This window comes from Phyllobates terribilis, unplaced genomic scaffold (assembly GCF_046119375.1).
Source record: "Phyllobates terribilis strain yellow unplaced genomic scaffold, ASM4611937v1 Scaffold_4__5_contigs__length_816908805, whole genome shotgun sequence".
In the NCBI taxonomy this organism is placed as follows: Eukaryota; Metazoa; Chordata; class Amphibia; order Anura; family Dendrobatidae; genus Phyllobates; species Phyllobates terribilis.
The window spans coordinates 270,342,000-270,369,868 of NW_027362764.1; the positions used below are offsets into that span (position 1 = coordinate 270,342,000).

At 40.9% G+C, this 27,869-nt stretch overlaps 1 protein-coding gene across 1 annotated transcript in view; it reads right to left on the minus strand.

Annotated features, from left to right (window-relative positions):
* Window positions 1-27,869, minus strand: part of VPS41 (VPS41 subunit of HOPS complex) — a 308,457-nt gene that overhangs the window by 83,618 nt on the left and 196,970 nt on the right. Inside the window, exons 13-17 of the mRNA XM_073678260.1 lie at window positions 25,655-25,770; window positions 22,349-22,405; window positions 22,087-22,148; window positions 18,476-18,557; window positions 10,822-10,914 (exon numbers count right to left, since the gene is read on the minus strand). Coding sequence (XP_073534361.1) covers window positions 10,822-10,914; window positions 18,476-18,557; window positions 22,087-22,148; window positions 22,349-22,405; window positions 25,655-25,770 — 410 coding nt within the window. The remainder of the gene's footprint in view (window positions 1-10,821; window positions 10,915-18,475; window positions 18,558-22,086; window positions 22,149-22,348; window positions 22,406-25,654; window positions 25,771-27,869) is intronic.

Sequence of the window (27,869 nt, forward strand, 5' to 3'; positions counted from 1 at the left end):
CTATCAAACTATGAACAACAGTGATAAGCAGTTCTGCTGGAGATAGAGACATTTCTTACTTCTTGTGTGTCACTGTTCTCCACTGCCCTTATCTAATCTTATACTTGGTTAACCTCGTGCTGCCCCAACCCCCCTACTTACAATGTATGAAACTGAAAGTGAAAATGTGTTGCAAATTCTTAGTAGTAAAGCTCCTCCTCTAGACTAGATGTTTACTAGGTGTGCGTCTTCCAAGCATCTCACAGCTGCTACTCAGAAGAGGAAGACTGTAAGAAGTATTATCCTTTCAACAAACTTTGCATCAGTTAACTGTGAGTACATGAGGAATAACAGTATTACTGACCACTATATCAGTTGTACGACCTGGCAATAATTTTGTACAATTGTTTTTAGGAAAAACAATTGTCATTTGGATTGTGAATGCAGAATTAAAAACCTGAGAATGTCAAAGAAGCGTCACATTAAATCAGCTGTATTTGAACATTTCATCATCACTCAAGATAGAAAACATTATGTCTGTCAGTGTATGACAAATGATCCAGACTAAAACAAATGCTGTGAAGCCAAGATCAGTGCATATTCAGGCAAAGATAAAAATGCTCCTACCAGAGCTTCTAATCTAAAGAGACATTTACAGCGCTTTCATCCAGAAGTACTGAAAGCAGTGGATGAGAAAGACTGCATCCAAACCAATGAACCAGTGCCCAGCTCTTCCAGCCAAACAAAGGAGCAGAGAACTTTGCAGCCATCAGTTGCAAGATATTTTGTCAGTGACAAAGTTACTGTGACAATGACAGTAGATACATTTAAAAAACAGATCATAGAGCTTGTTGTAAAGGATAGTGCGCCTATTTCATTATTTTCACGACCAGCTTTTATGTGTCTGAATGGGGAAATGGCCCGCAAGCTTGGTGTTTCTCTGGAGAGAGAGAGTATTAGAAAATTAGTAATCGAAGAAGCTTTTAAACAAAAGGAAGAACTTAAAAAAACTCTCAAGGGACGCTTTCTGTTTCTTAAAATGGATGCCTGCACACGTCACAGAGTGAACTATTTTGCCATCAATGTCCGATTTGTTTGTGACAAAAATGAAATAGTTACCAAGACATTGGCAGTAAAAGACACCAAAGCTCATCACACCAGTGAGTTTCTCCAGGTCTTGGTGGAAAAGGTTCTGCAAGACTATGAACTTAAAAAAGAGCAAGTTCTTTCTGTCATAACTGACAATGCTTCAAATATGATAAGTACTATTAAGCTAATGAATGAGAGTAATGATGGTGACCAGCAGCTAGAAGAACATTCTGGGTCCACAGACACAGAAATGTTTGAAATACAGGAACACAGTATTGTAACTGAGGAGCAAACTGAAGTTGCTTCAGATGAACAGCAACATGATCGTTTAGATGATCTTGTTGAAACTGTGTCAATACGTTCTTTCATTCATCACATGCGCTGTGTTGTGCATACGCTACAGCTGGCTATAAGAGACAGTCTGCAAGAAGGACATGCTGCTGCACTTTTTGGCAAGGTGAGAAAATTGGCGACTGTTGCCAGAACCCCTAAAGTTGACTCAATTTTGAAGAGACGTGCTGGAAAAGGGGCAATTATTGATCAAGCGACACGATGGGGCAGTACTTACTTAATGATTCAGCGCTTGGTTGAACTGAAAACCTTTCTTGTAGACATGGCTAACCCTCAACTGATGCTAAATGAAAGTCAGTGGAATCAGGTGACTGAGCTGGAAAAATTGCTAGAGCACCCATTTACAGTGACTAAAAAATTACAAGCAGAGGACTTAACTCCAGGTATTTTCTTAAAGGAGTGGAAGAACCTGATGTTTCGTCTGTCCCAAAGAGGAGGGTTAATTGCAAGTGGCATTGCTACATCAATGAAACGGAGAGAGGAGCTACTATTACAAAATAACATTCTTTTGGCAGCTGTTTATCTAGACCCAATGCATTGGATTCTTCTAGATGATCAACAGCTAACTAAAGGAAAAGAAGCTCTGTTTGAAATAGCAGTAAGGATGAAAGGGTTGCAGAACAGTCAGGAGGAACAAGAAGAATTTGGTTGTCCTGCCACATCTTCACCCTCATCATCAACTGATGAAGAATTTAATTTCGAAAAATATTTGGATCACAAGGACCGTGCAAAGCGTTCCCGCATAGAAGAAGAGTCATCCCCATCAAAGAACACAGCCAGTACATTTCAGCAGAATTTTTCACGTGCACTAAAAGAAATTGAGAAATTTGACCGTTCATCTAAAATAACAGTGCAACAAGCGATTCCTCTGTATCCTGACATTGTCAGAGATGTTGCCCGAGTGGTTACTGCTTTGCCACCAACCCAAGTTAGTGTAGAGAGGTTGTTTTCTGCTCTCAAAATAATTAGATCAGATTTGAGGGCATCCATGAAGGAGGATCTGACAGAGGCAATACTTTTTCTGAGGACAAATTTATAGATTTCTTCTTAACTGCATAACAGTGTTTATTGCATATTTACTTAAAAGAGTTTAGAAAAGTTTATAAAAGTTATTTGCTATATTCTAATTGTATTCTAATAAATATAGTTTTTGCTCTAAGTGGTCTGATTACTTATATGATGGTGAGAAACTGAATGAGCACGATGTTAATATTTTACAACAGTAAATTTATTGTTACGAATTGGCCATTTATGAAGGAGTCGGAGTCGGAGCCGGAGTCGGAACCTGATAAAATCCAGGAGTCGGAGTCGCAACTGTGGCTTACCGACTCCACAGACCTGCTTGTATGTCAAACTCTGGCCCGTGGGCCAAATCTGTCTCGCAGGGTGAGTATATTTGGCCAGCGATGTTGGCTGGGTACCCCGAGTATATTTGGCCCAAAATGCTGGGAAGGTCATCCGCCCGACATCGCACTTTCACCCGGTATCACACTTTCAACTGTATTGCCATCCTACATGCTGATACAGTTGAAAGCAATGATGAAGGAAGGAGCATCTGCTGACGCTCCCTCTCCCATCATTCCTGCTTTGCGTCAGACGGGGTGTAACAGGTGCAATGACATCATTACAAGGCGCCTGCTGTACCTATTTATGCAGAGGATCCGAAGACACCATGAAGAAACTGGAGCAGCTGGGGAACGGACAGAGGCGAGTATTTTTTTTTTCTATTGTGGGGCCATTATACTGTATGGAGCACTATAAGAAAGGTTACATTACAGAGAACGCGCTTTAAGGAGAGTGACTGAGCTTATTAGAAGGACGTGCAATACTATAAAGTACAGTAGCTGAGGCCAAACTATATAGTTTTGTAGGTATCATTTTGGAGTACAAATATTTTGAACCTTTATTTTTATGACATTTATCTTATAGGTTAATTCATTATACCGAAAGTGTTTATTTTTTATTTATTTTAAATGTCATTTTTATTTCTTAACTTACTTTTGAATTATTATTAGTCCACCTAGTTTGCCTTAAACCTGCGATCATTTGATCACTTGTACTATATACTATGATGTACAATACAAAGTTATATTGTGGTACCGTGTTAGCCAGAAAAATCGATGTAAATACTTGTATGCCAAAAATGACAAAAGTATTCTTGGGGTGATACCATATATATATATGCAAGCTTTCAGAGCACAGAGATTACAAATGAATTCATAAGACAAAAGGCACAGCATTTGAGAGATGTTACAACAAGACATGTTCATGCGGTGTAAGTTGTGATGCCTCCTACAGATAAGTTAGGGAGAGCAAATTAGTTCTTTTTGTTGCAAAATAAGAGGCCTTGGGAATGTTTAATTATCTGGAGGTGTGAATTGTGTCCATGTAGTGAGTCATAGAGCCAGGTGTTATATTTAGTACACCTGTGGGAAAACATTTCTCTGGCCTTGGACACTGTATGAAAGATCTAAAAGTTTTAATACTAAAAGGTCACTTCAAGGGCAACAGAGAAAGAAAAATTTGGGAATTCAAATTGATAAGGATGTTCAATTCACTGACAACAGGACTAAATATAACACCTGGCTTTATGACTCACTACATGGACACAATTCACATCTCCAGATAATTAAACATTCCCAAGGCCTCTCATTTTGCAACAAAAAGAACTAATTTGCTCTCCCTAACTTATCTGTAGGAGGCATCACAACTTACACCTCATGAACATGTCTTGTAACATCTCTCAAATGCTGTGCCTTTTGTCTTATGAATTCATTTGTAATCTTGCCTGAAGAAGGAGCCTCTGTGCTCTGAAAGCTTGCATATATACATATATATATTTTCTGGCTAGCCAATAAAGGTATCACCCCAAGAATACTTTTGTCATTTTTGGCATACAAGTACTATATACTACTAATACTTTAGCACTGCAGCACACCAAGATGGCACAAATAGGGGGCTTCAGTAGGCCACCAGATGCCATAGAGATCCACAGGCACTCTGCAATCACGCTGTGGGGGAAATGAACATGGGTGCCGGAAAAATACAACAACGGGAACAGAACACTTAAATGATGCTGTAAGAGACTGACACAAGCATTTAAGCGGTTAAACAGCTTAAATGCTAGAGCCAACTCTAATCAATGCTGCTGGAGGCAGGTGTAGGCTGTATGACACAACCTGAACCTGCCCTATATGAAGAGCACTCAGCTCCTGAGCCTGCACCTGGCTTATGTGTGTCACATGACAGGAAAGGGTATTCTAGATCTTAACCCCTTCACTCCCGAACCTGTTTTCACCTTCCTGACCAGGCCAAATTTTACAATTCTGACCAGTGTCACTTTATGTGGTAATAACTCTGGAATGCTTCAAAAAATCCCACTGATTCTGAGACTGTTTTAGTGACACATTGTACTTTACGGTAGTGGTAAACTTAGTCCGACATTTTTTGCATTTATTTGTGAAAATATCAGAATTTTGGCGAAAATTTTAAACATTTCAAACTTTTAATTTTTCTGACCTTAAACCAGGACAGATATATCACAAAATAGTTAATAAAATAACATTTAACACATGTCTACTTTATACAACCATCATTTTTGAAACATAATTTTTTTTTCTGTTAGGACGTTAGAGGGGTTAAAAGTTGACCAGCGATTTCTCAATTTTACAACAAAATGTACAAAACTAATTTTTTTTAGTGACCAAATAACATTTGAAGTGACTTTGAGGGGCCTATGTGACATAAAATAACAGTGACACCATTTTAAAAATAGCACCCCTCAAAGTGCTCAAAACCACATTCAAGAAGTTTATTAACTCTTCAAATGCTTCACAGGAATTAAAGCAATGTGGAAAAAAATGAAAATTGTACTTTTTCCCACAAACATGTAGCTTTAGCCCCAAATTTGGAATTTTTACAAAGGCAACAGGAGAAAAAGGATCATACAGTTTGTGCAATTTGTCCTGAGTGCGTAGATACACCATAAACGGTGGAAAACTACTGTTTGGGCGCATGGCAGGACTCGGGAGGGAAGGAGAGCTATTTGACTTTTGGAGTGTAAAATTGGCAGGTATTGATAGGGATACCCATGTCGTGTTTGCAGAGCCCCTGATGTGCCTAAACAGTTGAAAACCCCACAAGTGGCCACATTTTGGAAACTACACCTTTTGAGCAATTCATCTAGTGGTGAATGAACACTTTTAAGTCTCAGGCGATTTACAAAATGTATAACATTGGGTTGAGTCAATGGAAAATAACCATTTTTTCCACTAAAATGTTGTTTGGCCCCATGTTTTTACATTTTCAAAAGGATGATAGGAGAAATTGAATGGTACAATTTGTTACGCAATTTCTCCTGAATACGCCAATACCCCATATGTGGTCAAAAACGACTTTTGAGGAACACTGCAAAGCTCAGAAGGTAAAAAGCGCCATATTGGAGTTCAGATTTTGCTGGACTGGTTTGAAGGTGCCATGTCACAATGGCAGAGTCCCTGAGGTGCCAGAACAGAAGAACCCCCCCATAAGAGACACCATTTTACAAACTACACCCCACAATGAATTCATCTAGGGGTGCAGTGAGCGTTTTGACACCACATGTCCCTCACAAAATTTTATACCATTGGGCGGTGAAGAAAGAATAATTACATTTTTACCGCTAAAATGTTGTTTTAGCCCCAAATTTTTAATTTTTATAAGGGCTAATAGGAAAAATGGACCTCTCAGTTTGTTGTGCAATTTCTCCTGATTGAACCATATTATAGTGCAGATTTTACTGTTGTGGTTTTTACATAAGTGACCCCATTTGAGAAACTACACCTCTCAATGAATTCATCTAAGAGGGCAGTAATCATACTGGCACTACAGGTGGATCACAGAATGTTATGCCATTGGGAATTTCACTTCTCCAAAGCCTTTGTGCTACCAGTAACATGGAAGCCCCCTATATTTTCATTGACATAAGACGGGCCTGAGTAGGGACTTTCTTTTTTTGTGGATTGAGTTGAAGCTTTTATTGGGAACATTTTACATAACATTTTGGAACATGTTTATCCTGTGCTCTACGCTGAGCACTTACAGTACAGACCAAAAGTTTGGACACACCTTCTCATTTAAAGATTTTTCTGTATTTTCATAACTATGAAAATTGTACATTGACACTGAAGGCATCAAAACTATGAACTAACATATGTGGAATTATATACATAACAAAAAAGTGTGAAACAACTGAAAATATATTTTATATTCTAGGTTCTTCAAAGTAGCCACCTTTTGCTTTGATGACTGCTTTGCACACTCTTGGCATTCGCTTGATGAGCTTCAAGAGGTAGTCACCGGAAATGGTTTTCACTTCACAGGTGTGCCCTGTCAGGTTTAATAAGTGGGATTTCTTGCCTTATAAATGGGGTTGGGACCATCAGTTGTGTTGTGCAGAAGTCTGGTGGATACACAGCTGATAGTCCTACTGAATAGACTGTTAGAATTTGTATTATGGCAAGAAAAAAGCAGCTAAGTAAATAAAAACGAGTGGCCATCATTACTTTAAGAAATGAAGGTCAGTCAGTGCGAAAAATTGGGAAAACTTTGAAAGTGTCCCCAAGTGCAGTTGCAAAAACCATCAAGCGCTACAAAGAAACTGGCTCACATGAGGACCGCCCCAGGAAAGGAAGACCAAGAGTCACCTCTGCTTCTGAGTATAAGTTTATCCGAGTCACCAGCCTCAGAAATCGCAGGTTAACAGCAGCTCAGATTAGTGACTAGATCAATGCCACACAGAGTTCTAGCAGCAGACACATCTCTTCAACAACTGTTAAGAGGAGACTTTGTGCAGCAGGCCTTCATGGTAAAATAACTGCTAGGAAACCACTGCTAAGGACAGGCAACAAGTAGAAGAGACTTGCTTGGGCTAAAGAACACAAGGAATGGACATTAGACTAGTGGAAATCTGTGTTTTGGTCTGATGAGTCCAAATTTGAGATCTTTGGTTCCAACCACGGTGTCTTTGTGCGACGCAGAAAAGGTGAACGGATGGACTCGACATGCCTGGTTCTCACCGTGAAGCATGGAGGAGGAGGTGTGATGGTGTGGGGGTGCTTTGCTGGTGACACTGTTGGGGATTTATTCAAAATTGAAGGCATACTGAACCAGCATGGCTACCACAGCATCTTGCAGCGACATGCTATTCCATCCGGTTTGCGTTTAGTTGGACCATCATTTATTTTTCAACAGGACAATGACCCCAAACACACCTCCAGGCTGTGTAAGGGCTATTTGACCAAGAAGGAGAGTGATGGGGTGCTACGCCAGATGACCTGGCCTCCACAATCACCAGACCTGAACCCAATCGAGATGGTTTGGGGTGAGCTGGACCGCAGAGTGAAGATAAAAGGGCCAACAAGTGCTAAGCATCTCTGGGAACTCCTTCAACATTGTTGGAAGACCATTTCTGGTGACTACCTCTTGAAGCTCATCAAGAGAATGCCAAGAGTGTGCAAAGCAGTCATCAAAGCAAAAGGTGGCTACTTTAAAGAACCTAGAATATAAGACATTTTCAGTTGTTTCACACTTTTTAGTTAAGTATATAATTCCACATGTGTTAATTCATAGTTTTGATGCCTTCAGTGTGAATGTACAATTTTCATAGTCATGAAAATACAGAAAAATCTTTAAATAAGGTGTGTCCAAACTTTTGGTCTGTACGATACATTGGGGTTTCAATCTAAATCTCAGAATGACGTGATTCAGACGAAACTATAATGAGGCAGCAGAGTTACTCTGGACACGTCTGGCCTCTGTTCAGCAGTGTCATTTTCAGAATTGCACAAAACTGTGGTTGAGCTTTTATGGATGCTTAAAAAGATAGACACCGCGGGATCACAGGCCAGACGGTGTCCACAGACGGTGTCTGCCTCATTATAGGGAATCTTCCGCCCGGAGTTCTATCTGAATAACGTATTTCTGACATTTACACGGAAACCACGATGTGAGTGTTCAGCGTAGAGCGTAGGATAAATGTGCACAGAGCCTTACTGCGATCTTTGGGAAGCAGAATGAACAAATCAACAGCAGGTGAAGAATTGGTTTTATTTTATTTTTTTTACGCAGCTCACCATGCGATATTCGTGATTAGACGACTTTTTTCTTCGGATCAGTGTGATTACAGCGATACCAGATTTATATCAGGTTTTTATGTTTGGCTGCTGTGACACACTAAAAGGAATTTTTCTTGGTGCAAAAACAAGGTTTTTGAATTACCGTATTTAAACAGCTATACGGTTTTAACAGCTATAAATTTTCAATATTTCGGCCAACAGTCATGTTAGGGCTTGTTTTTTGTGCGACTGGTTGACGTTTTTATTGGTACCATGTTCGGGAACATGACATTTTATCATCGCTTTCTACTGTAATTTTTGGAAAGCAGAATGATCAAAAAACAGCAATTCAGGAATTGTTTTTTGAGGGATTTTTTATGCCGTTCACTGTATGATATGTCAGTACGATTAAAGAAATACCATATTTATATAATATTTTTTATGTTTTGCAGCTTTATGTCTTTTTATATCTTGCAGTTTTACACAAAAACTATTTTATAGAAAAATAATTGTTATTGCATCGCTGTATTGTGAGCGCTATAGCTTTTTTATTTTTCCGCTGATGGAGCTGTATCGTGGATTGTTCTTTTGGGAGACAATATGGCATTTTCAGTGATACCATTTTGATTTACATTTGTCTTTTTGATTGTGTTTTATTCTTTTTTGGTCAGCAGTATGATGAAAAAGCATAGTTTTTTGCCTTGTTTTTTATATATTTTTCACAGACCAGGTTGTTCCAGATGTGGCGATACCAAATATGTGTACTTTTTTTTAACATTTATTTTTACATAAAAATACATATTTATGAGTATAATATTTTTTTTACATTTTTTATAATTTTGTGATTCTGCTACTGTGACACACTGAGGACTGACACAGTGCTGTTCTGAAGTGGGCACTGTTATCATTACATTTACATATAGAGAAAACTGTGACTTTGAACAAGTGCTTGGCTTGTTAAAGTGAGAGAATAGATTAGGAGGACTGGTCTGGAAACAGCCAATGCTGAGGGTTGGGGGCTGGTGATATTGCACGACTGATAACAGCAGCTTAATCAGGAGCTAAGAGGGGTTTGCAGTGAGCAGCTGTCAAACTGCAGTATAAAAATCAGTGGGCTGGAAAGAGATCTCTGATATCTCTGGAGTTAATTCTTCAACCTGGAATTTAACTGTTGCGCACAGAGGCTCTGGTGGCTAATCTCCTTGGCAACAAGCTGTACACTATGTATGATAAAAACTGTAATATCAAGAGAACCACAGCAGATTGAGAAAGCAAGTCAGTTGTAAGCTTCCTTATTTTCATGTTGTCTAATTATATCAATCTATTTCATGCCATGAGAATACCACTAGTGGACAAACCTTGCTTAATTAATTTAGGACCCATAGAAAAGAAAAACAAAGGATACTCAACCCCCACAGAGGTGTTGTTACAGCGTTGATGTCAGCACTGCTGTTCCCACTGGTTGGCGTGATCACTGCAGCAAAAGCGCCTGCTGATTAGCTGCAGCGGTCAAGTAATAAAAGAATGTCATGCCCACCGAGGGACAACAGCATTGCTGACATCGCTGTAACAGTGCCACTGAAGTGGGCGAGAATGCGCTGTTTTTATTTTTTATGTGGCCCTGAATTAAGCAGGGGTTGTACAGTATTAGACAACCACTTTGATGTCGGGGCTGAACTACTCTAGTAAAAGTCAAGCTTCAATAATTCCACACACATCCATTGCTTCTATATACAGGTGCCTGCATGACCTTCTATTACACAGTCTAAGGTAGTCCTGGCATTGCTCGTGGTCTTCTTAGACAACCCATGCTCTGCTAAAGAGACACTGCTCTGTAAATGACACACAGCATGATCTGCTGTCTGCTGCACAGCATGAGAAACATGATATTCTGAGACACAGGAGGAAAAAGAGCCAGGGTGAAGATAGCAGGTAGAGATGTACCACATGCCATTCTTCAACGAGGTGGGTTAATACTACTTTATGTTCAGAGTATGGGATGCCACACATGCAGAAGACATTACCTAAATAAAGGATGCAGGAATGGAGAAAATGCAATATTTACTGCATTAGAAAAATCAGGGGTGATGACAAGTCCCTTTTAGTAAGATACTTACACAGATCTAAGAATGTCTGACAGAAAAGCAGACTTTTTTATTAGAAGATATGAAATAAGGAAAACTTTGTCACCAATATTTAATATCTTATATCAAATACTTCAAATAAACATTTGTGTATTACTTCACTGTCAACATGGTCGATGACAATGAAAATTTGCAAAAACTTAAGACTGTTAGTGCAGCCATACCTCATAATCAGTTCTCAAAAACTCATCCAGGATCATCTCATAAATTGCAGGTCTTAGCCGTAAATCCCCTCTTGGCAGATACTTGCTGATTGCCTGTAAGACGCAGACATAACACATATGAGTTCTGAGTATTACATCTGGGATATGTGAGAATACGGCGGTTATTGAAGAAGTTCTCTGAGACTGCAGGAAAATAATAACAAAAAACATGTATTTTCATACTATTGGCAACATCACAACATATATTTGTCCACCTTTACTTTTCCGCTATTGTCATTTAATTTTTGACGATACAAATTGTGACACTGTGTGCTAGTAAAAACTGGGTGGCCAAACATAGACACAAGTGTACGTGCACATGTTGCCTATTTGCAGAGTTTTTTTCTTCACCAAAGACAAGAGTGGTGGCAGGAAAGGTGTGTTTTTGACAATTTTTTTATGGATGTTTTTACACCATTTGTTTGAATAGGTGAAAATGCTGCATAAATGCTGAAAAAAATTACGTGCTGTGCCTCGGCTAAAAATGCAACAAAGCTCAAATAACGAGCTGAAAAAAGAGCAGCGTGTGCATGAGATTTCAGAAATGTCAGTGATTATGCTGGTAGTGTGAAACGCTTTGTTTTGTAATCACCAAATATGTTGCGTAAAATACTCAGCAAGTATGACATGTGTGAACACACCCTAACTCTGTGGGGAGAATTGACAGATCTCTCTCCCTGTGTGTGTGTTTTCAGAGAGACCTGTCCATCGAGGGCAGCGGGCGAGGAGAAGAAATACGTAGAAGAATATATCTGGGCTATATTTTATATGTAGTTATACAATTGGAAATTGAGCAGAACAGTGGACGGAAAAAAGTTCTCTTTGGCGTTGTTTACCAGTCCAGTTATCATTCATTTGTAACAAACGTATTAAAGTGTAACAAATGTATTTATTTAGAAACTATCAGTTTTATTACAGAAACTGATAGTTTTGCATCTGTTTTCACTAGAGGTGACTGACACGTGCAATGTTCTGAACAAACAAAGTTGCACTCATTAGCGGTAACTCTTTAGCATGAAAACATGAAATCTATGAAATTTGAATCGCATTACTGCTCTAAAAAATAGGAATAATTGAGAAAACTTATCACATAAATTGGCCAATTCATGTGTACCCTACAGCCACGATAAGGCAATTCTCGTTGCTAGGAACCTATCTAATGTGAATCCTTCCCTAGGCCGAAGCCTACAATTATGTGGGTAGATAGGATCCTGCTATGATTAAAACCGCCAGAGGCTGATGGATGGAGTGCTCAGTCAAAGAGCCTATGCTGACTGAGCACTCCACCCTTCAGCCTCTGGAAGTTTTATATATGGAGATGGCTACTCTTACTTTGCACCTGTACACACCTGTTTTCTGTTTGGAGGGTCAGTCTTTTAATATTTGTATGCCTAGGCCTTCTGACTGAGCACTCCACCCTTCAGCCTCTGGCAGTTTTAATCATAGCAGGATCTTACCTTCCTAAGTACAGTCATGGCCAAAAGTTTTGAGAATGACACCAAAATTATATTTTCACATGATCTGCTGGCCTCTGGTTTTTATTAGTGTTTGTCTGATGTTTATATCACATACAGAAATATAATTGCAATCATATTATGAGTACCAATAGGTTATATTGACAGTTAGAATGAGTTAATGCAGCAAGTCAATATTTGCAGTGTTGCCCCTTCTTCTTCAAGACCTCTGTAATTCTCCCTGGCATGCTCTCAATCAACTTTTGGACCAAATCCTGACTGATAGCAGTCCATTCTTGCATAATCAATGCTTGCATTTTGCCAGAATTTGTTGGTTTTTGTTTGTCCACCCGTCTCTTGATGATTGACCACAAGTTCTCAATGGGATTAAGATCTGGGGAGTTTCCAGGCCATGGACCCAAAATCTCTATGTTTTGTTCCATGAGCCATTTAGTTATCACCTTTGCTTTATGGCAAGGTGCTCCATCATGCTGGAAAAGGCATTGTTGGGCGCCAAACTGCTCTTGGACGGTTGGGAGAAGTTGTTCTTGGAGGACATTCTGGTACCATTCTTTATTCATGGCTGTGTTTTTAGGCAAGACTGTGAGTGAGCCGATTCCCTTGGCTTAGAAGCAACCCCACACATGAATGGTTTCAGGATGCTTTACAGTTGGCATGAGACAAGACTGGTGGTAGCGCTCACCTCTTCTTCTCCGAATAAGCTGTTTTCCAGATGTCCCAAACAATCGAAAAGGGGATTCATCAGAGAAAATGACTTTGCCCCAGTCCTCAGCAGTCCACTCCCTGTACCTTTTGCAGAATATCAGTCGGTCCCTGATGTTTTTTCTGGAGAGAAGTGGCTTCTTTGCTGCCCTCCTTGAAACCAGCCCTTGCTCAAAGAGTCTCCGCCTCACAGTGCGTGCAGAAGCACTCACACCACCCTGCTGCCATTCCTGAGCAAGCTCGGCACTGCTGGTAGTCCGATCCCGCAGCTGAAACAGTTTTAAGATACGGTCCTGGCGCTTGCTGGTCTTTCTTGGGCGCCCTGGAGCCTTTTTGACAACAATGGAAGCTCTCTCCTTGAAGTTCTTGATGATGCGATAGATTGTTGACTGAGGTGCAATCTTTGTAGCTGTGATACTCTTCCCTGTTAGGCCATTTTTGTGCAGTGCAATGATGGCTGCACGTGTTTCTTTAGAGATAACCATGGTTAACTGAAGAGAAACAATGATACCAAGAACCAGCCTCCTTTTAAAGTGTCCAGTGATGTCATTCTTACTTAATCATGACTGATTGATCGCCAGCCCTGTCCTCATCAACACCCACACCTGTGTTAATGGATCAATCACTAAAACGATGTTAGCTGCTCCTTTTAAGGCAGGACTGCAATGATGTTGAAATGTGTTTTGGGGGTTAAAGTTCATTTTCTGGGCAAATATTGACTTTGCAAGTACAGTAATTGCTGTTAAGCTGATCACTCTTTGACATTCAGGAGTATATGCAAATTGCCATTACGAAAAATGAAGCAGTAAACTTTGGAAAAATTACTATTTGTCTCATTCTCAATACTTCTGGCCATGACTGTACACGCAGACTTCAGCCTAAGAGAGGATTCACATTAGATAGGTTCCCAGCAACGAGAGTCGCCTTAGCGTGGCTACCAGGTACATGAATTGGCCAATTTATGTGCTAAGTATTCTCAATTATTCCTACTTTCTAGAGCAGTAATGAAAATCAAATGTCATATATTTCATGTTTTCATGCTATAGCGCTACTGCGTGCTACTTTGTGTGTTGGTTATATATGGAGATGGCTACTCTCAGTAAGCACCTGTACACACCAGTTTTCTGTTTAAGAAAGTGATGGTCCCTCTTTTGTTATTTACCTGCAGTGTTCTGGGCATGCGCATTGCTAACCATGTATCCATTAACAGTCAAATCCAAAAATGGAAATAATTAATGGACACGTGCACAGAGCCTTATTGTTTAGTTAAAGGAGTTGTCCCCTGTCAAAAATCTTTATGCTATATGCGGAGTTAGTTGCAAAAAAAAAATGAACAGAGTATTATTTAACCTTCCCAGGTCCAGTGCTGTGTCTCTTCCGCTACCCCAGTTTCTGTTGTGCCGCTGCAGCAGTGACATCATGTCGACATCGCTGCAGCCAATCATGGAGCCCAGAAATTCGTGCTTTCTACACGCACATGGCCAAACAATAGAGACCGGTGCTGAACATGGGGAGGGTAAGGAAAACTCTGGATTTTTTTTTTTTCATCAGAAACTCAGCTTATGGCATAATTCTTTCTTAAAGAGGACAGCCCCTTTAAATATATTATCCAAAATCCATGATTGTTAATAAATATATAGTTCTAGGCATGAATCCTCATATAAAGAGACATCAGCGACCCAAAGTCCACTAACGGTAAATGAAAATTAACAATACCAACAGTGACACCTAGTGGTGTGTATACAGCAAGACAATTTAATACAAAAACGCAGCGTATTTTTCAGAAGCAAATTATGCGTAACATCTAAAAGGGCTAGAAAGTAAAGTGATTAGTTAAATTCCAGGGCGTATGAGCAATAAAAGTATTGTTCCTTGCTGATTACATTAATACTTTGTGCTTAAAGGGGTACTTCACTACTATAACTTAGATCATGAAGGCTCCCATGGTGCTGCTTGCATTGGCCGATCAGTGGCAGAGGTCACCTGACAACCAAATCAGGGGACACCGGCCGCAGGACAGAGGTGAGGAGGAGGTCTGCTGGGATTTCCATGCAAAGCCATGGAAAAGTGTTAACGGCCTCCATTCTGAGAATTAGCAGGGTCTAATGATAAACTCCGACAGATGAAATGTATGTATCCCTGAACTGTGGATGGGGTGGTAAATAAGCCACAGCGGCATGAATGAAGGCACTGAGGCCACTATTATACTTGGGCACTATATTGGGGTACCTATTAGAGAGAGAGAGAGATCAGTCTTTTTTTCTCTCTTGCCGATTTCTGACAATATTTTGTGTCCGGAAGAATTTAAACATTGAGAAATTCCATATACATCAGGGAAATGGATATACAACATAGATACCATTATGAGATTGACGAGTAAATGTTCTGATTTAGTTCAAGGAGTTTTATAAACTATTGTATTAACATTTTGGGAACTTCAGCTCTTGATATTGTAATTAGACACAGGACACTTTGCAGAATGTTGTGGTCATTAGCAGTCCTATGAGTAGCATGTCACTGGACCTGAGCAGAATGTATATGGCCCTATACATGTCAATATTCCTACGGCTACTTCTGCCAGAGCACGGCCTCCACCAGGGTTCAGTTCTCACATTTTTAGTGATGTTTCTGTTACTGTACCTCTGATAGCTTTTCTTTCCTTACCGCCTAATGATGGCCGTCTTCTCCTGACTCCCCTTTGGACCTGATGCTGAAAGCACCAATGAAAAATACAGTGGGTACGGAAAGTATTCAGACCCCTTTAAATTTTTCACTCTTTGTTTCATTGCAGCCATTTGATAAATTCTAAAAAGTAATTTTTTTTCTCATTAATGTACACTCTGCACTCCATCTTGACTGAAAAAAGCCCAGACGTAGAAATTTTTGCAAATTTATTAAAAAAGAAAAACTGAAATATCAAATGGTCATTAGCATTCAGACCCTTTGCTCAGACTCTCATATTTAAGTCATATGCTGTCCAAACTGAGCAATCGTGGGAGAAGAGCCTTGGTGAGAGAGGTAAAGAAAAACCCCAAGATCACTGTGGCTGAGCTCCAGAGATGCAGGAAGGAGATGGGAGAAAGTTCCACAAAGTCAACTATCACTGCTGCCCTCCACCTGTCAGGCCTTTATGGCAGAGTGGCCCGATGGAAGCCTCTCCTCAGTGCAAGACATATGAAAGCCCACATAGAGTTTCTTCAAAAACACATGAAGGACTCCCAAACTATGAGAAATAAGATTCTCTGGTCTGATGAGACGAAGACAGAACTTTTTGGTGATAATTCTAAGCGGTATGTGTGGAGAAAACCAGGCACTGCTCATCACCTGCCCAATACAATCCCAGTGAAGCATCGTGGTGGCAGCATCATGCTATGGGGGTGTTTTTCAGCTGCAGGGACAGGACGACTGGTTGCAATTAAAGTAAACATGAATGCGGCCAAGTACAGAGATATCCTGGATGAAAACCTCTTCCAGAGTGCTCTGGACCTCGGACTTGGCCGAAGGTTCACCTTCCAACAAGACAATGACCCTAAGCACACAGCTAAAATAACAAAGGAGTGGTTCAGAACAACTATGTAACCATTCTTGACTGGTCCAGCCAGAGCCCTGACCTAATCCCAACTGAACATCTCTGGATAGACCTGAAAATGGCTGTCCACCAACGTTCACCATCCAACCTAACAGGAACTGGAGAGGATCTGCAAGGAAGAATGGCAGAGGATCCCCAAATCCGGGTGGGAAAAACTTGTTTCATCATTCCCAAGAAGACTCATGGCTGAACTAGCTCAAAAGGGTGCTTCTACTCAATACTAAGCAAAGGGTCTGAATACTTATGAACATGTGACATTTCAGTTTTTAGTTTTTAATAAATTTGCAAAAATTTCTACATTTCTGTTTTTTTTTCAGTCAAGATGGGGTGCAGAGTGTACTTTAATAAGAAAAAAAATGAACATTTTAGAATTTAACAAATGGTTGCAATGAAACAAAAAGTGAAAAATTTGAATAGACCTAAATACTTTCCGTACCCACTGTATATGCAATTCTTCACATGGGACCAACTCCAGACCCGTTCTGTCTTTAATTTGTCAGAAAGTAATGATGTAAAAGTCCACAGTGGACCATGAAGAAGATTATCAGTCCATGGTCCCACTACATTAGAGCTTTGATGAGGAAATTTGTAAAAGTTGGTTATAATTACTGAACAGTCAATGCTATATCCCCCCCCCACTTTAGATTGTTAGTCTGCGAGGGCAAGTCTGCTCCCCTCAGTACCAGTCTGACAGTTTGTTTGCTTTGTTTTATAAATGTATTATATGTATTTAAACTCTTTTTGCATGTCCAGCACCCTGGAATAAATGGTGCTTTAAAAATAAATAAATAATAATAAGTAAAGCTGAAAGTCTCCATTTCCATCATGTATTGATGGTTTTGTTTTAGATCCATTGTGCAGCAACCAATGATGAAATCTCTGTTCATAACTGTCTAATAAAGAAGGTCTGTAGCATATGGCATTCATGTTTATTCATCAGCAGTGAAGAAACTTTACAAAAACTTTGTTTTCTTTGTTCATTTTGGCAATGTATCTGCAAAATCTGGATGCAATACGGCTGATCCGTATGAGAGCGGATTCCCCCTGTAGACTTGAGTGGGCGAGTCTCATTCAAAATACGTAACAGACTAGCGCATAGTAGAGATTTGGTCTGTGTAAAAAAAAAAAAAAAAGGCATCTGAACAGCCCAAATGTGTAACAATGGTCGAGTGCTGTCAGGTTTTCCCACAAACAGCATTGAGGACTGAAATTACAGTAGTGTGAACATAGCCTAAGGCATAAAGTGATAAGCGTAGAGCCTGATGTCTAGGGATCAAATAGCTTAGATGTTTCATTTTACATTGTAAAAACACAAAATAATAAACCGTTCAAATAAATGTAGTAAAAAAGGTTTATCGGGGTAAATGAAATGAAAATGCAGCAATTCCAATATTATTATTTCATTGGCATTGTATATTAAAAGAGGCTTCACTTTAGATCTTATATCCTATAATATGCATTTACCAGCACATCCTTTCAGGAACTGGACACACACACATTATATATATCTGATACAGACATCAAGTATACTGGTGGGTGAAATGTACGGTATATTATGTGGATTGGATACAGGAGCACTATGATGCGATTTAACACTGTATGCACCATATGTAAGCACTTATTGATTATTTTATAATAATTGCAATTGTAATAAGCTTAATTGTATGGCCTACATATTGTTCACCTGATGTATTGGGCACTGCTTGAGAAAGTTATATATATATACATACATATATACACATATATATATATATACATACACGCATACACACACATACTATATACATACACACATATATATATATACATACATACACACACATGTATATGTATATATATTCTTCTTTACCTTTAGCTGTCCTATTTTCTTGAAGCGGTATACTTCATCTTCCCACAGCTTCATGTTTTTGCCAAGTATTTTCTGACATTTTCTAAAAGGAAAAATAAATTTAATTCAAATTGGGAAAGTAAAACTGAGAAGAAAGGCAGGAAAGGCGGATGGCGATGTATGCTTCTGGATATGGCTTCCATGCTGGTCAGAAGGGGATATATGATAGCATTCTGCACTTTGTGTTTCCGGCTGTGTACATGGAAGCATTACATTGTGTGCTGCCGGCCGGCTGATACATAAAGGAAAACGTTCTTTTGTGACAGTCGTGTGTAAGTATGGCTCTTCCTCCACATTGGGATAAATGTTCACTTTGAAGTGACCTTTCCGTGGAGCGTCTCATTCACTACCCGTGGAGCACTAGATCCTTAAACTGTGCTAATGACGGGCTAGGCAGCTCCCGCTGAGGCCAGCATAGCCCGCAGCCAGGCAATTTACTTCTCTTAAGTGGATCTCACTGTCTAACAATTTGAGCCTGACTTTACTATATCTCGTTATGTCTTGTATCTGGGAGGACGTAGAAAGTTCTTCTTAAGGTCTCTCTGTGAAGCAGGAATCACTTTCCAGCTCTTGATGTTTTCCGCCTGACAATAATTTATCAATCTCCATTTCACTAATGCAGTAATAGTGTATCAGCACCTTTACAGCGAGTCCACATTAGGTGCCACTTACGGACTGTAGAAAGGTCACAGAACAGGAGGTCGGAGCGGTGTGGAGACGTCCCGGTGCATTAGTGGATCTTCTCTTCCTAGATACTGTCATTATGAAGTCTAAATGAGCTGCTGCTATTAAGTGACAGCAGTGATGTGACATGTCAGAGGCTGACCAGGTGCCATTACCGCCTAATCTGACCATTAGGTGGGCGGTAATGTCAACGGCAGCATTAAATATTATAAAATGTCACTTTTTCCAGCTTGTGCTCTTCATACCATAAACCAACAATAGGATGGTCCATGCATCTTCCAGATGCTTCTGCCTCTCCTCTCTGCTGTGACGCATATATATATTTTTTTATTTCATGTCAGTTTCGGCATTCATTGTTCTTCTGCTGTTTAAAGGGATTGTCTCCTGTCAGAAAACTTGCTTTCATGAGCTGCGACAGCTATATAAAAAAAAAAAGTAGTACTTACCCTCCCCAGGTCCAGTGCCTGTCTCTCTGTTATTTGTCAGCAGCAATCAAGTCATGCCGACCAATCAGGGCTCAGCGCCAGCAGCACTGCCCATGTAGACGGCATGAGCCGCTGAGTTCACTAATTGGCTGCAGCTCTGTTGACGTGGTATCACCGCTGCAGACAAACAACAGAGACGGGGGTGGACAGCCAGAGCTGGACCTGGGGAGGGTATGTACTACTCTTATTTTTTCTTATTAATAGTTAAAGCTTTCTGAAAGCTGACAACCCCTTTAATATGTCACTTGAGAACTTTTTAAAGGATCCTACATGGCTGCCAAATGAATATGTATAATTAAGAACCCATTCTCAAATAATGACTCCTATAAGCAAGAAGAGTGATCGACCAGCAAAAAAGCAAATTCTAGTTTGTTGTTGACGGCATCTTTTCATTGTGCCAGAAAGTCAATTATTACAGCAGCTCATCCTCTTATAAACAGGGACATGCCCTGCGAATACCGAAACTGTATGGGGACAAAGGACAGTACGACAGCATGAGGATTAATAAGAATGGGAGAGACATTCTACATCGTCGCTCCATACGGGGAGAGATTCCCTGCCTGTGTAAGTAGCCCGTACCCTAAATGTAACAGTCAGCCGGATCTAGTGATTGAGAAAGGATCAGCCAACAAGCTCATGTGTATGGGGCAAGATAACGGGGTAAGTCATACATGGCTTCCCACATGCCAGGCCCTTTTTCCAGAAGAGCATCTTATTCACCTTTCCTATAGCAGCTGACAGCTATGTGAAGGGCTTGGCCAGGGCGGATCCGGAGGCAGGGAATACATGGATCTATGTCAGCACAAATCATATTGGATATGTGAACCGATGTGGATATGACCAGCCTCAGATAACAACCAGAAGCACAAGAACCTAAACCGGGGACCAAAGAGGACCAGCAGTGAATGAGAAAACTTGCTGCTCTGTTAAAGACAACCTGTCAGGCATTTCTGCCCAGGAAATAAAGATAGTGGGGTTTAAAGGTTAGCCTAACTATTAGTGATGACCTCTGTACATGGCATACAATCCTCCACAGCGCAGAATGCCATTCTCCCTTCTCTCTGCTACCATAGCAAGCTATACCTGAAGTTAATCACTTCTCCTCTTAGCCACTTGCTCCACAATTGCCTGAATGGGAAGAAGCACAGAAGGCCTCATTCAGACGTCAGGGATTTTTATGGTATCGGAATTTCATCAGATTTTCTTATAAGCAAAAAACAAACAAAAACTGATGGAAGTTTCTCGAGCTTTTCCTATCAGTCTGTAAAACATGGACAGCACATGGATGGCATCTGATTGCTATCTGATTTTTTTCATTGACCCATAGACTTGTAATGGTGTAGACAACTCGGTCTGCAAAAAAACATGGCCATTTGAGCAACTCCATATTAGACACAAGTTCTCTCAGTGAAAAACCTGGATAGAACTCATACATGAAGAACTGATGTCTGAATGAGCCCCAACAAGCAAGGAGGAACTCAACACTCATCAAGGGACATAGTAAAAGCATAAATGATATAAGCAGCAGGGGAGATTTGGGAACTAATCCATCTCCAAAAGCATATATTATTAAATGGACAGAGGAAGTATGGTATGGAGGACCTGTGCAGTTCTCCAAGTTCATGTTTGATAACAATTTATACAGCGCCTACTGTAGATTGATGGCATGTTACATTCCAAAAGATGAAATTGTCCTGGTCATCAAGGAATAAAGATCTGTGGCCATAAAAGAGTTAAAGGTTATTTTTCCGGTTCTGGAAAACCCCTGGCCACCGACACATTTGTTTAAAATAAACAATACAATTGTGTTTCTCACCCTCCCCAGGTCCAGCGCCGTCTCTGCCGCTGATCCCGGTATTTGGTATTGGCTGCAGCACGGATATCGTTTTGATAGCACTGCAGCAAATCACTGAGTTCAGCGGTTCAGTACAGTTAGTGCTGTGAACGCTCGGGCATAGCCGCTGGCCTCGCTTACTGACGTCAGAGAGAAGACAATATCAGACACCTGGAGCCATGGCAGAGACGTAGGCGCCAGGGTGTAGAGCACAGTTCTTTTTAAATATACTGCAGTGGAGGAGAAGGGTTTTCTGAAACCCTTGAAAAGGGGTGTCCCATATCAAGCATTTACAGCATAGCCACAGGAAATACCAGAAATGTTGCATAGATGCTGGAGCCGCTGATGACCCTGCATCTGACTCAACAACAGGCCCCATCTCCCAGCACTGGGAATGGAGAGGTGGCAGCATGGATCTGACATTGATGGCTTATCATGTGGACATGCCCTAGGAGTCTTACATACCCAGGTAAGTAGCTATCCCCTTTATAGCTTTACTTCTCATACAATGATGACACTGCTTCCACACAGGGATAATCTAGAACTCTCAAGCACGGATAGATATTTACCTGGCAGCCACCTCGTAATCCCCCTTTTCCACGAGATGTGTTATATAAGCTAAGCCAATATCCTGAAAAATAAAAATGTACATGAATACTAAGACAAGAGCATTTCGGCACCATTAACCACTGAGTTGTTACAGCGAGGCAGCATTTAATTAGTGCACACATTATATCAATGTTTTCTACACTTTTATTCTACCCATGATATCAGAATTTACAGCTTGGTAATAAAAAGTAATTAGCAAAAATCACAGTCTGGGAAACTCACCAAAACCTCGTGTCTCTTAATGTTCTTCTGACTAATTTCCGCAGCCATAAGCGCTTCCTTAAATGGAGACATCAGAGGGAAAAAAATCATTAAAAACCAATAGCAAATTAATTTGTTACAGAATATAGTCTGTGGATAAGCACCGTAAATTACCTTAATTGTTGTGATCATAGGGGAATATACATCTAGCGGTTTTCTATCTCGTAGGACAATTTTACAGCAGTGCTAACCATATACAGGAAGATTGGCTTTGGTTTACTTATACATTTGGCTGCGGAAAAGAGAGCTGAAGATCCTTTAGGTGGAGATATGGCTGTAGAAGTATTAAAGGGAATCTTTCAGTAGGGTTAACCCTCCCAAGTCGTCTACATGTGGATGTAAGTCACAGAAAGTTGAAAAGTGATACCTTGAGATCTATGATTTGATGTTTTATCGCAGAGAAATCAACGATTTTCTTAAAATGTAAACGAGCTGTTAAGATCTATGGGCCGGACATATATCTCCCTGAGAATCTGCCTTCAAAGGTCATTTTAAAAGAAAGGGGGAGTTACCAGTGTGATGTGTACTGGCTGCTCTCCTGATCTCACTGCAGGGCTGTGTGCAATTCCAATTAACAGTGCAGCAGAGCTGAGCTTTGTCTCATTGCAAACACATTTGCAGCTATTCTCATAGTGCTGCCAGCTCTGCTATACCGTTCCTTCCCCCACATTATCTGCCAATGAGATGAAAGCTAAAGAAATGTTAGTTGTAATCAGGCATAGCTCTGCAGCTGAGCTGACAGCCCTATGAAAGTAGAGCTGCAAACGTATTTGTAGTGAGACAAAATACAGCTCTGCTGTCCTCTTCCAGCTATAATCATACAGAGCTTTGAGGTGATCAGGAGAGCAAACTGTCAGCCATTAAATGTCTCACACTGCTAACGTTTTTTACGTAAAGTAATTTCTGGAGGCAGATTCTCATGCAGATCAGTGTCCGGCCCATAGCCTGGAAGAGGTAATTTACATATAAGAAAAACATGGACTTCTCTGGAATAAGACAACAGATCACAGATATCAAGGTATCATTTTATTCAGCTTCATTTATATATGTAGATTGCTTAGGAGGGTTGATCCTATGTAATTGATTCTTGTCACATCCCTGTGTGAACATACTGCTGCAGCCTCTGCCCTAGTCGCTGGATGGTGCCATATTAGACACTGCGGTTATTGCTGGATAACGGAAGGGTGTGTCAGTTTAGCTTTAAGATTGGCAAGACTAGTTGTTTCTTTCCAACCTGTGTTTTGTTGCAGTAAGCTGGTAATTAAGTCGCTCTCTGCTAGGAGCCATGGGTGCTGCTCCCCTCTATATAAACCTGCTAGTGACCTGCTAGACCTGGTCACTCTGATCTATTGCGCTTGTTGTGTACTATGTATCTTCTGTTTTCTGCCCTCAGCTTGTATATTGACAACTAGCTTGTTTTCTGATTTTATCACTAACAAGACTTCTTGGAATCAACTCCACATGACGATCCTTCTTGTAGTCAGATTGCTTCACCGATCATCAGCTGACTGCATGGCCCCAGCCCAGGGGTCCCAGTGTAAGCCAAGATCCCTGTACGGGGGTTAAAGGGTGGAGGGCAAACCCTGGGATGTGGTAAACAGAGTGGCTAGCATCAAGCCAGTCCATGGAAGCCATATTAACAGCTGCCACTCTTCAACAAAAATGCCACTTACCTGCAGATATAGTGGTAATTTGCAGGTAAATAACATTTAAATCCTGTTTAGCCAGCTTACTGCAATCACGGCTACAGCTAGGAAATGGAATTCTATCCTCCCTGCACCCACTTGATTCTAGTCACTGGCCAGCTGCAGGGAGCTATTACATTCACTGCACATTATACAGTGAGTGTGCTGAAATCACTCCCTGGCACATTGATTGACAGTCTGCTCCGCAAGTAATGTATGCAGCGTGTTTGCGTAGATCCGGCTGTCAAAGTGCTGAGGAGCGAACATCGCGCTCACTGTATAGTGAGTGGTAACTGTAATTGCTCCCTGCACCGCGCCAGTGACTGGAAGAAAGTGGCTGGACGGAGAATAAAACTTCATTTTCTCCCTGTAGCCACTAAACAGATTACCACTATATCTGCAGGTAAATAGTCTTAGAGGTGACAGATTCCTGTTAAAGAGCACTTTCATTATTGTACAACAAATCTATGCTGAAAATAAAGATAAGTGCAACATGCACAACTAAGTCAGTATCTTAATCGGAAGTTATTTCTATCACTTTGTGCAATCCACTACTCTGCAAGACACACGGCATCACACAACACTATGGAGTATGCCTATATCTACAATATATTGCAAGCATTGGTTACACTCCGTCCCATCTGAGGTAACTGGTACTATTTGCTGCAATCAATGTTTTTATAGCTTTGATTTTATTTGCTTCATGTGCATATGTTTTTTAATCATGCTCATTATTGATTAAGCTATGGTGAATTTCAGTTTTATAATGTCAACGCGGTTTTAAAAAAATATAAACATTCTTTTATTTTTGTTTATAATATGGCTTGTGAAACCGCCCCTTTAAGAGGGTCTGATATTGTTTTTTGGCATTCTTTTTAGTGTATATTAAGCCCATACTTTTGGGGGTTTCATTTGCATATCTCTGTTCAAGTTTGATTTGGCCATAAATAAGCTTGGAAGATTTTTTTTTTTTATACAATTGTCATTATAGCGCCATTTTTTTTTATAATTGTCTTTTTTATCTCTGGAAAACACCTTCAAATAAGAGCTACAAAAAGTGTAGATTTTGGATATAGAAGCCTCCCCCCAAGTGTATAACAGACTACATTACCAGAGTCTGGAAAAAATAATAAAAGGAATCTGCCACCTAATCTGTGAGCAGAACTATGTAGAAATAGAGACCGTTATTGCAGCGATGTGTCACTTACTGGGCGGCTTGCTGTAGTTTTAATAAAATTACTCGTTCATCAGAAGGTGAATATCACTAGAGGACTAGTAATCCAGCTGCCATGTCGACCTCCATATTCATGAGCGCTGTATAGTCCCACACCCACCCCACTGATTGGCAGCTTTCTGCCTATGCACAGTGTACACAGAAAGCTGCCAATCAGTGGTGTGGGCAGGGTTATACAGAGCTCAGCATTCAGAGAACTGCTAGATCTGCAGCAGATAAAACTGATTTTATCAAAACTACAGCAAGCAGCCCAGTAAGTGACACCGTTAAGAGTTATGGTCTACATCATGCTGCCCTCAGATGGGGTAGCAAAGATCTGGTGATGAATTCCCCTTAAATATATTGTACCTCATATTTCTTTCGCCCCAGCAGCCAGTCAATATGGTCATCCTGGTCACGCTCTTTGGCCACCACAACATCTCTTGGACTGATTATGTAAAATAAGGATTCTCCTTCAGCATATTCTAAATAATTGGAAAACACAGAAGTATTTAGTTACGGCCATACGTCGCCATCACTCACATCAGTCCGTCCCCCCAACAAACTTTGCCATAGAGCCAATTCTATAAAAAGTAAATACCTACAAGTGTGTTTGTGAGGTTTGAGCGTAAACAGGAAGAAATCCACACAAGAATGAGAGGATCCGACAAAGTCTACAGTGAAAAAACCCTTCTATGTATACATGGAGATACACAGCGGCCAGAAGTCATAGGCGAGGGGTGCTGGTGGGGGGTGGCGTGGGCCCCCCCTACATGAACACAGTGGATTCATACCTAAGATGTGTGTTATATTTTATGTTCTCATAGCCAAATGGGCTGCCCACCTTTTGGGGACAATTACCGTATATTCCGGCGTATAAGACGACTTTTGAAGACTGAAAAATCTTCTGTCTAGTCTGGGGTCGTCTTATACGCCGGTAATGCTTTTGAACTTTCAGAAATTGACATGCGGGGATACTCTGGGGGTGTTAATAAGCTGCCGTGGCCGTATCCCTGCCATGTCGGAGTTAATATAAGGTGGAGGGAGTTAAAATACGGCGGCGGTAGGTCCAGACAGTCAGCGCTTCTGTGCTGAAACTGACACATCGCTGCGTATTCCCAGCTCCGGACACAGCGCAGGGCTTCTGTGCCGACAGCTTTCACTTGTCACAGAAGCGCTGCGCTGTGTCCGGAGCAGGGAAGTTCGCATCGCTTCTGTGACAATATATGAAAAGCCGGCAATTCAGCAGCGGCATAAGCCGGCACCCGACAATTTAGAATAGAAAGAATAGAGCTTCACACATAGATTAGATAGATAGAAACATGTCAGTCACATATATATGAAGTACAGTGACAGTGCTGCTTACTGTACTTGTCATTTAGTGTAAAGGATTTATTAAAACAAATATTAGTGTTTTCATGCACCGTCTCTTTAAAAAAGCCGGCCGGCAATTCAGCATCTGTACCCGACAATTTATAACAGAAAGATAGAGCATCACACATAGATTAGATAGATAGAAACATGTCAGTCACATATATATGAAGTACAGTGACAGTGCTGGCTACTGTACTTGTCATCTAGTGTTAAAATAACGGATTTATTTAAAAAAAAATTGGCGTGGGGTTCCCCTTAATTTTAGTCTCTAGCGGAGGTTAAGCAGACGGCTGGGGCAGATGTTTGAAGCCTGGGAAGGGGGTAATACCCACGGAGCTTCCCAGACTACTAATATCAGCCCCCAGCTGAATACCTAGCCTTTACTAGCTATTAAAATGGGGGATCCCAAAAAAATGACGTGGGGTCCCCCCTATTTTAATAGCTAGCAAAGGCTAGGCAGACAGCTGGGGGCTGATATTAATAGCCCAGGAAGGGTGCCATGAATATTGGCCCCCTCCCAGGCTAGAAACACCAGCCGTCAGCCGCCCCAGAAATGGCGCATCCATAGGATGCGCCAATTCTGGCACTTAGCCTCGCTCTTCCCACTGCCCTGTAGCGGTGGCAGTGGGGTAATAGGGTTGGGGTTGATGTCAGCTTATAATGCCAGCTGACATCAAGCCCAGGTTAGTAATGGAGAGGCGTCTATAAGACACCCCCATTACTAACCCCATAGTCAAAGTTAAAAAAAACACAAACACCCAGAATAAAGTCCTTTAATTGAAATAAAGACACAATTCTTTATTGTTCTAAATTAAACCATACTTACCATCACGCCCATTCCAGCTGAAGCCAACGATCTCCTGCAATAAAAGTAAAATAATAAAGCAACCTCATCCTTACCTTTCCATGGTTCCCAGGACAGCTCCAGCTCTGCTACATCGAGATGACAGGCTGGACCGCAGCAGAACGCTGCCATCCAGCCTGTCATCCCGCAGACACTGAGAAGCGCAGGCATGCTTGCGCTCCTCAGTGTCTCGCTGTGACGGCATCCAGATGAGCCGACAATGAACTCAGCTCACCTCCTGGACGTCCGTCACTGACAGCGTGGGAAACTTCTACTGCGCATGCGGGGAGCAGGAGAATTTTCCCACGCTGTCAGTGACGTGCATGAGGTGAGCCGAGTTCATTGGACATGATCTCGGCTCATCTG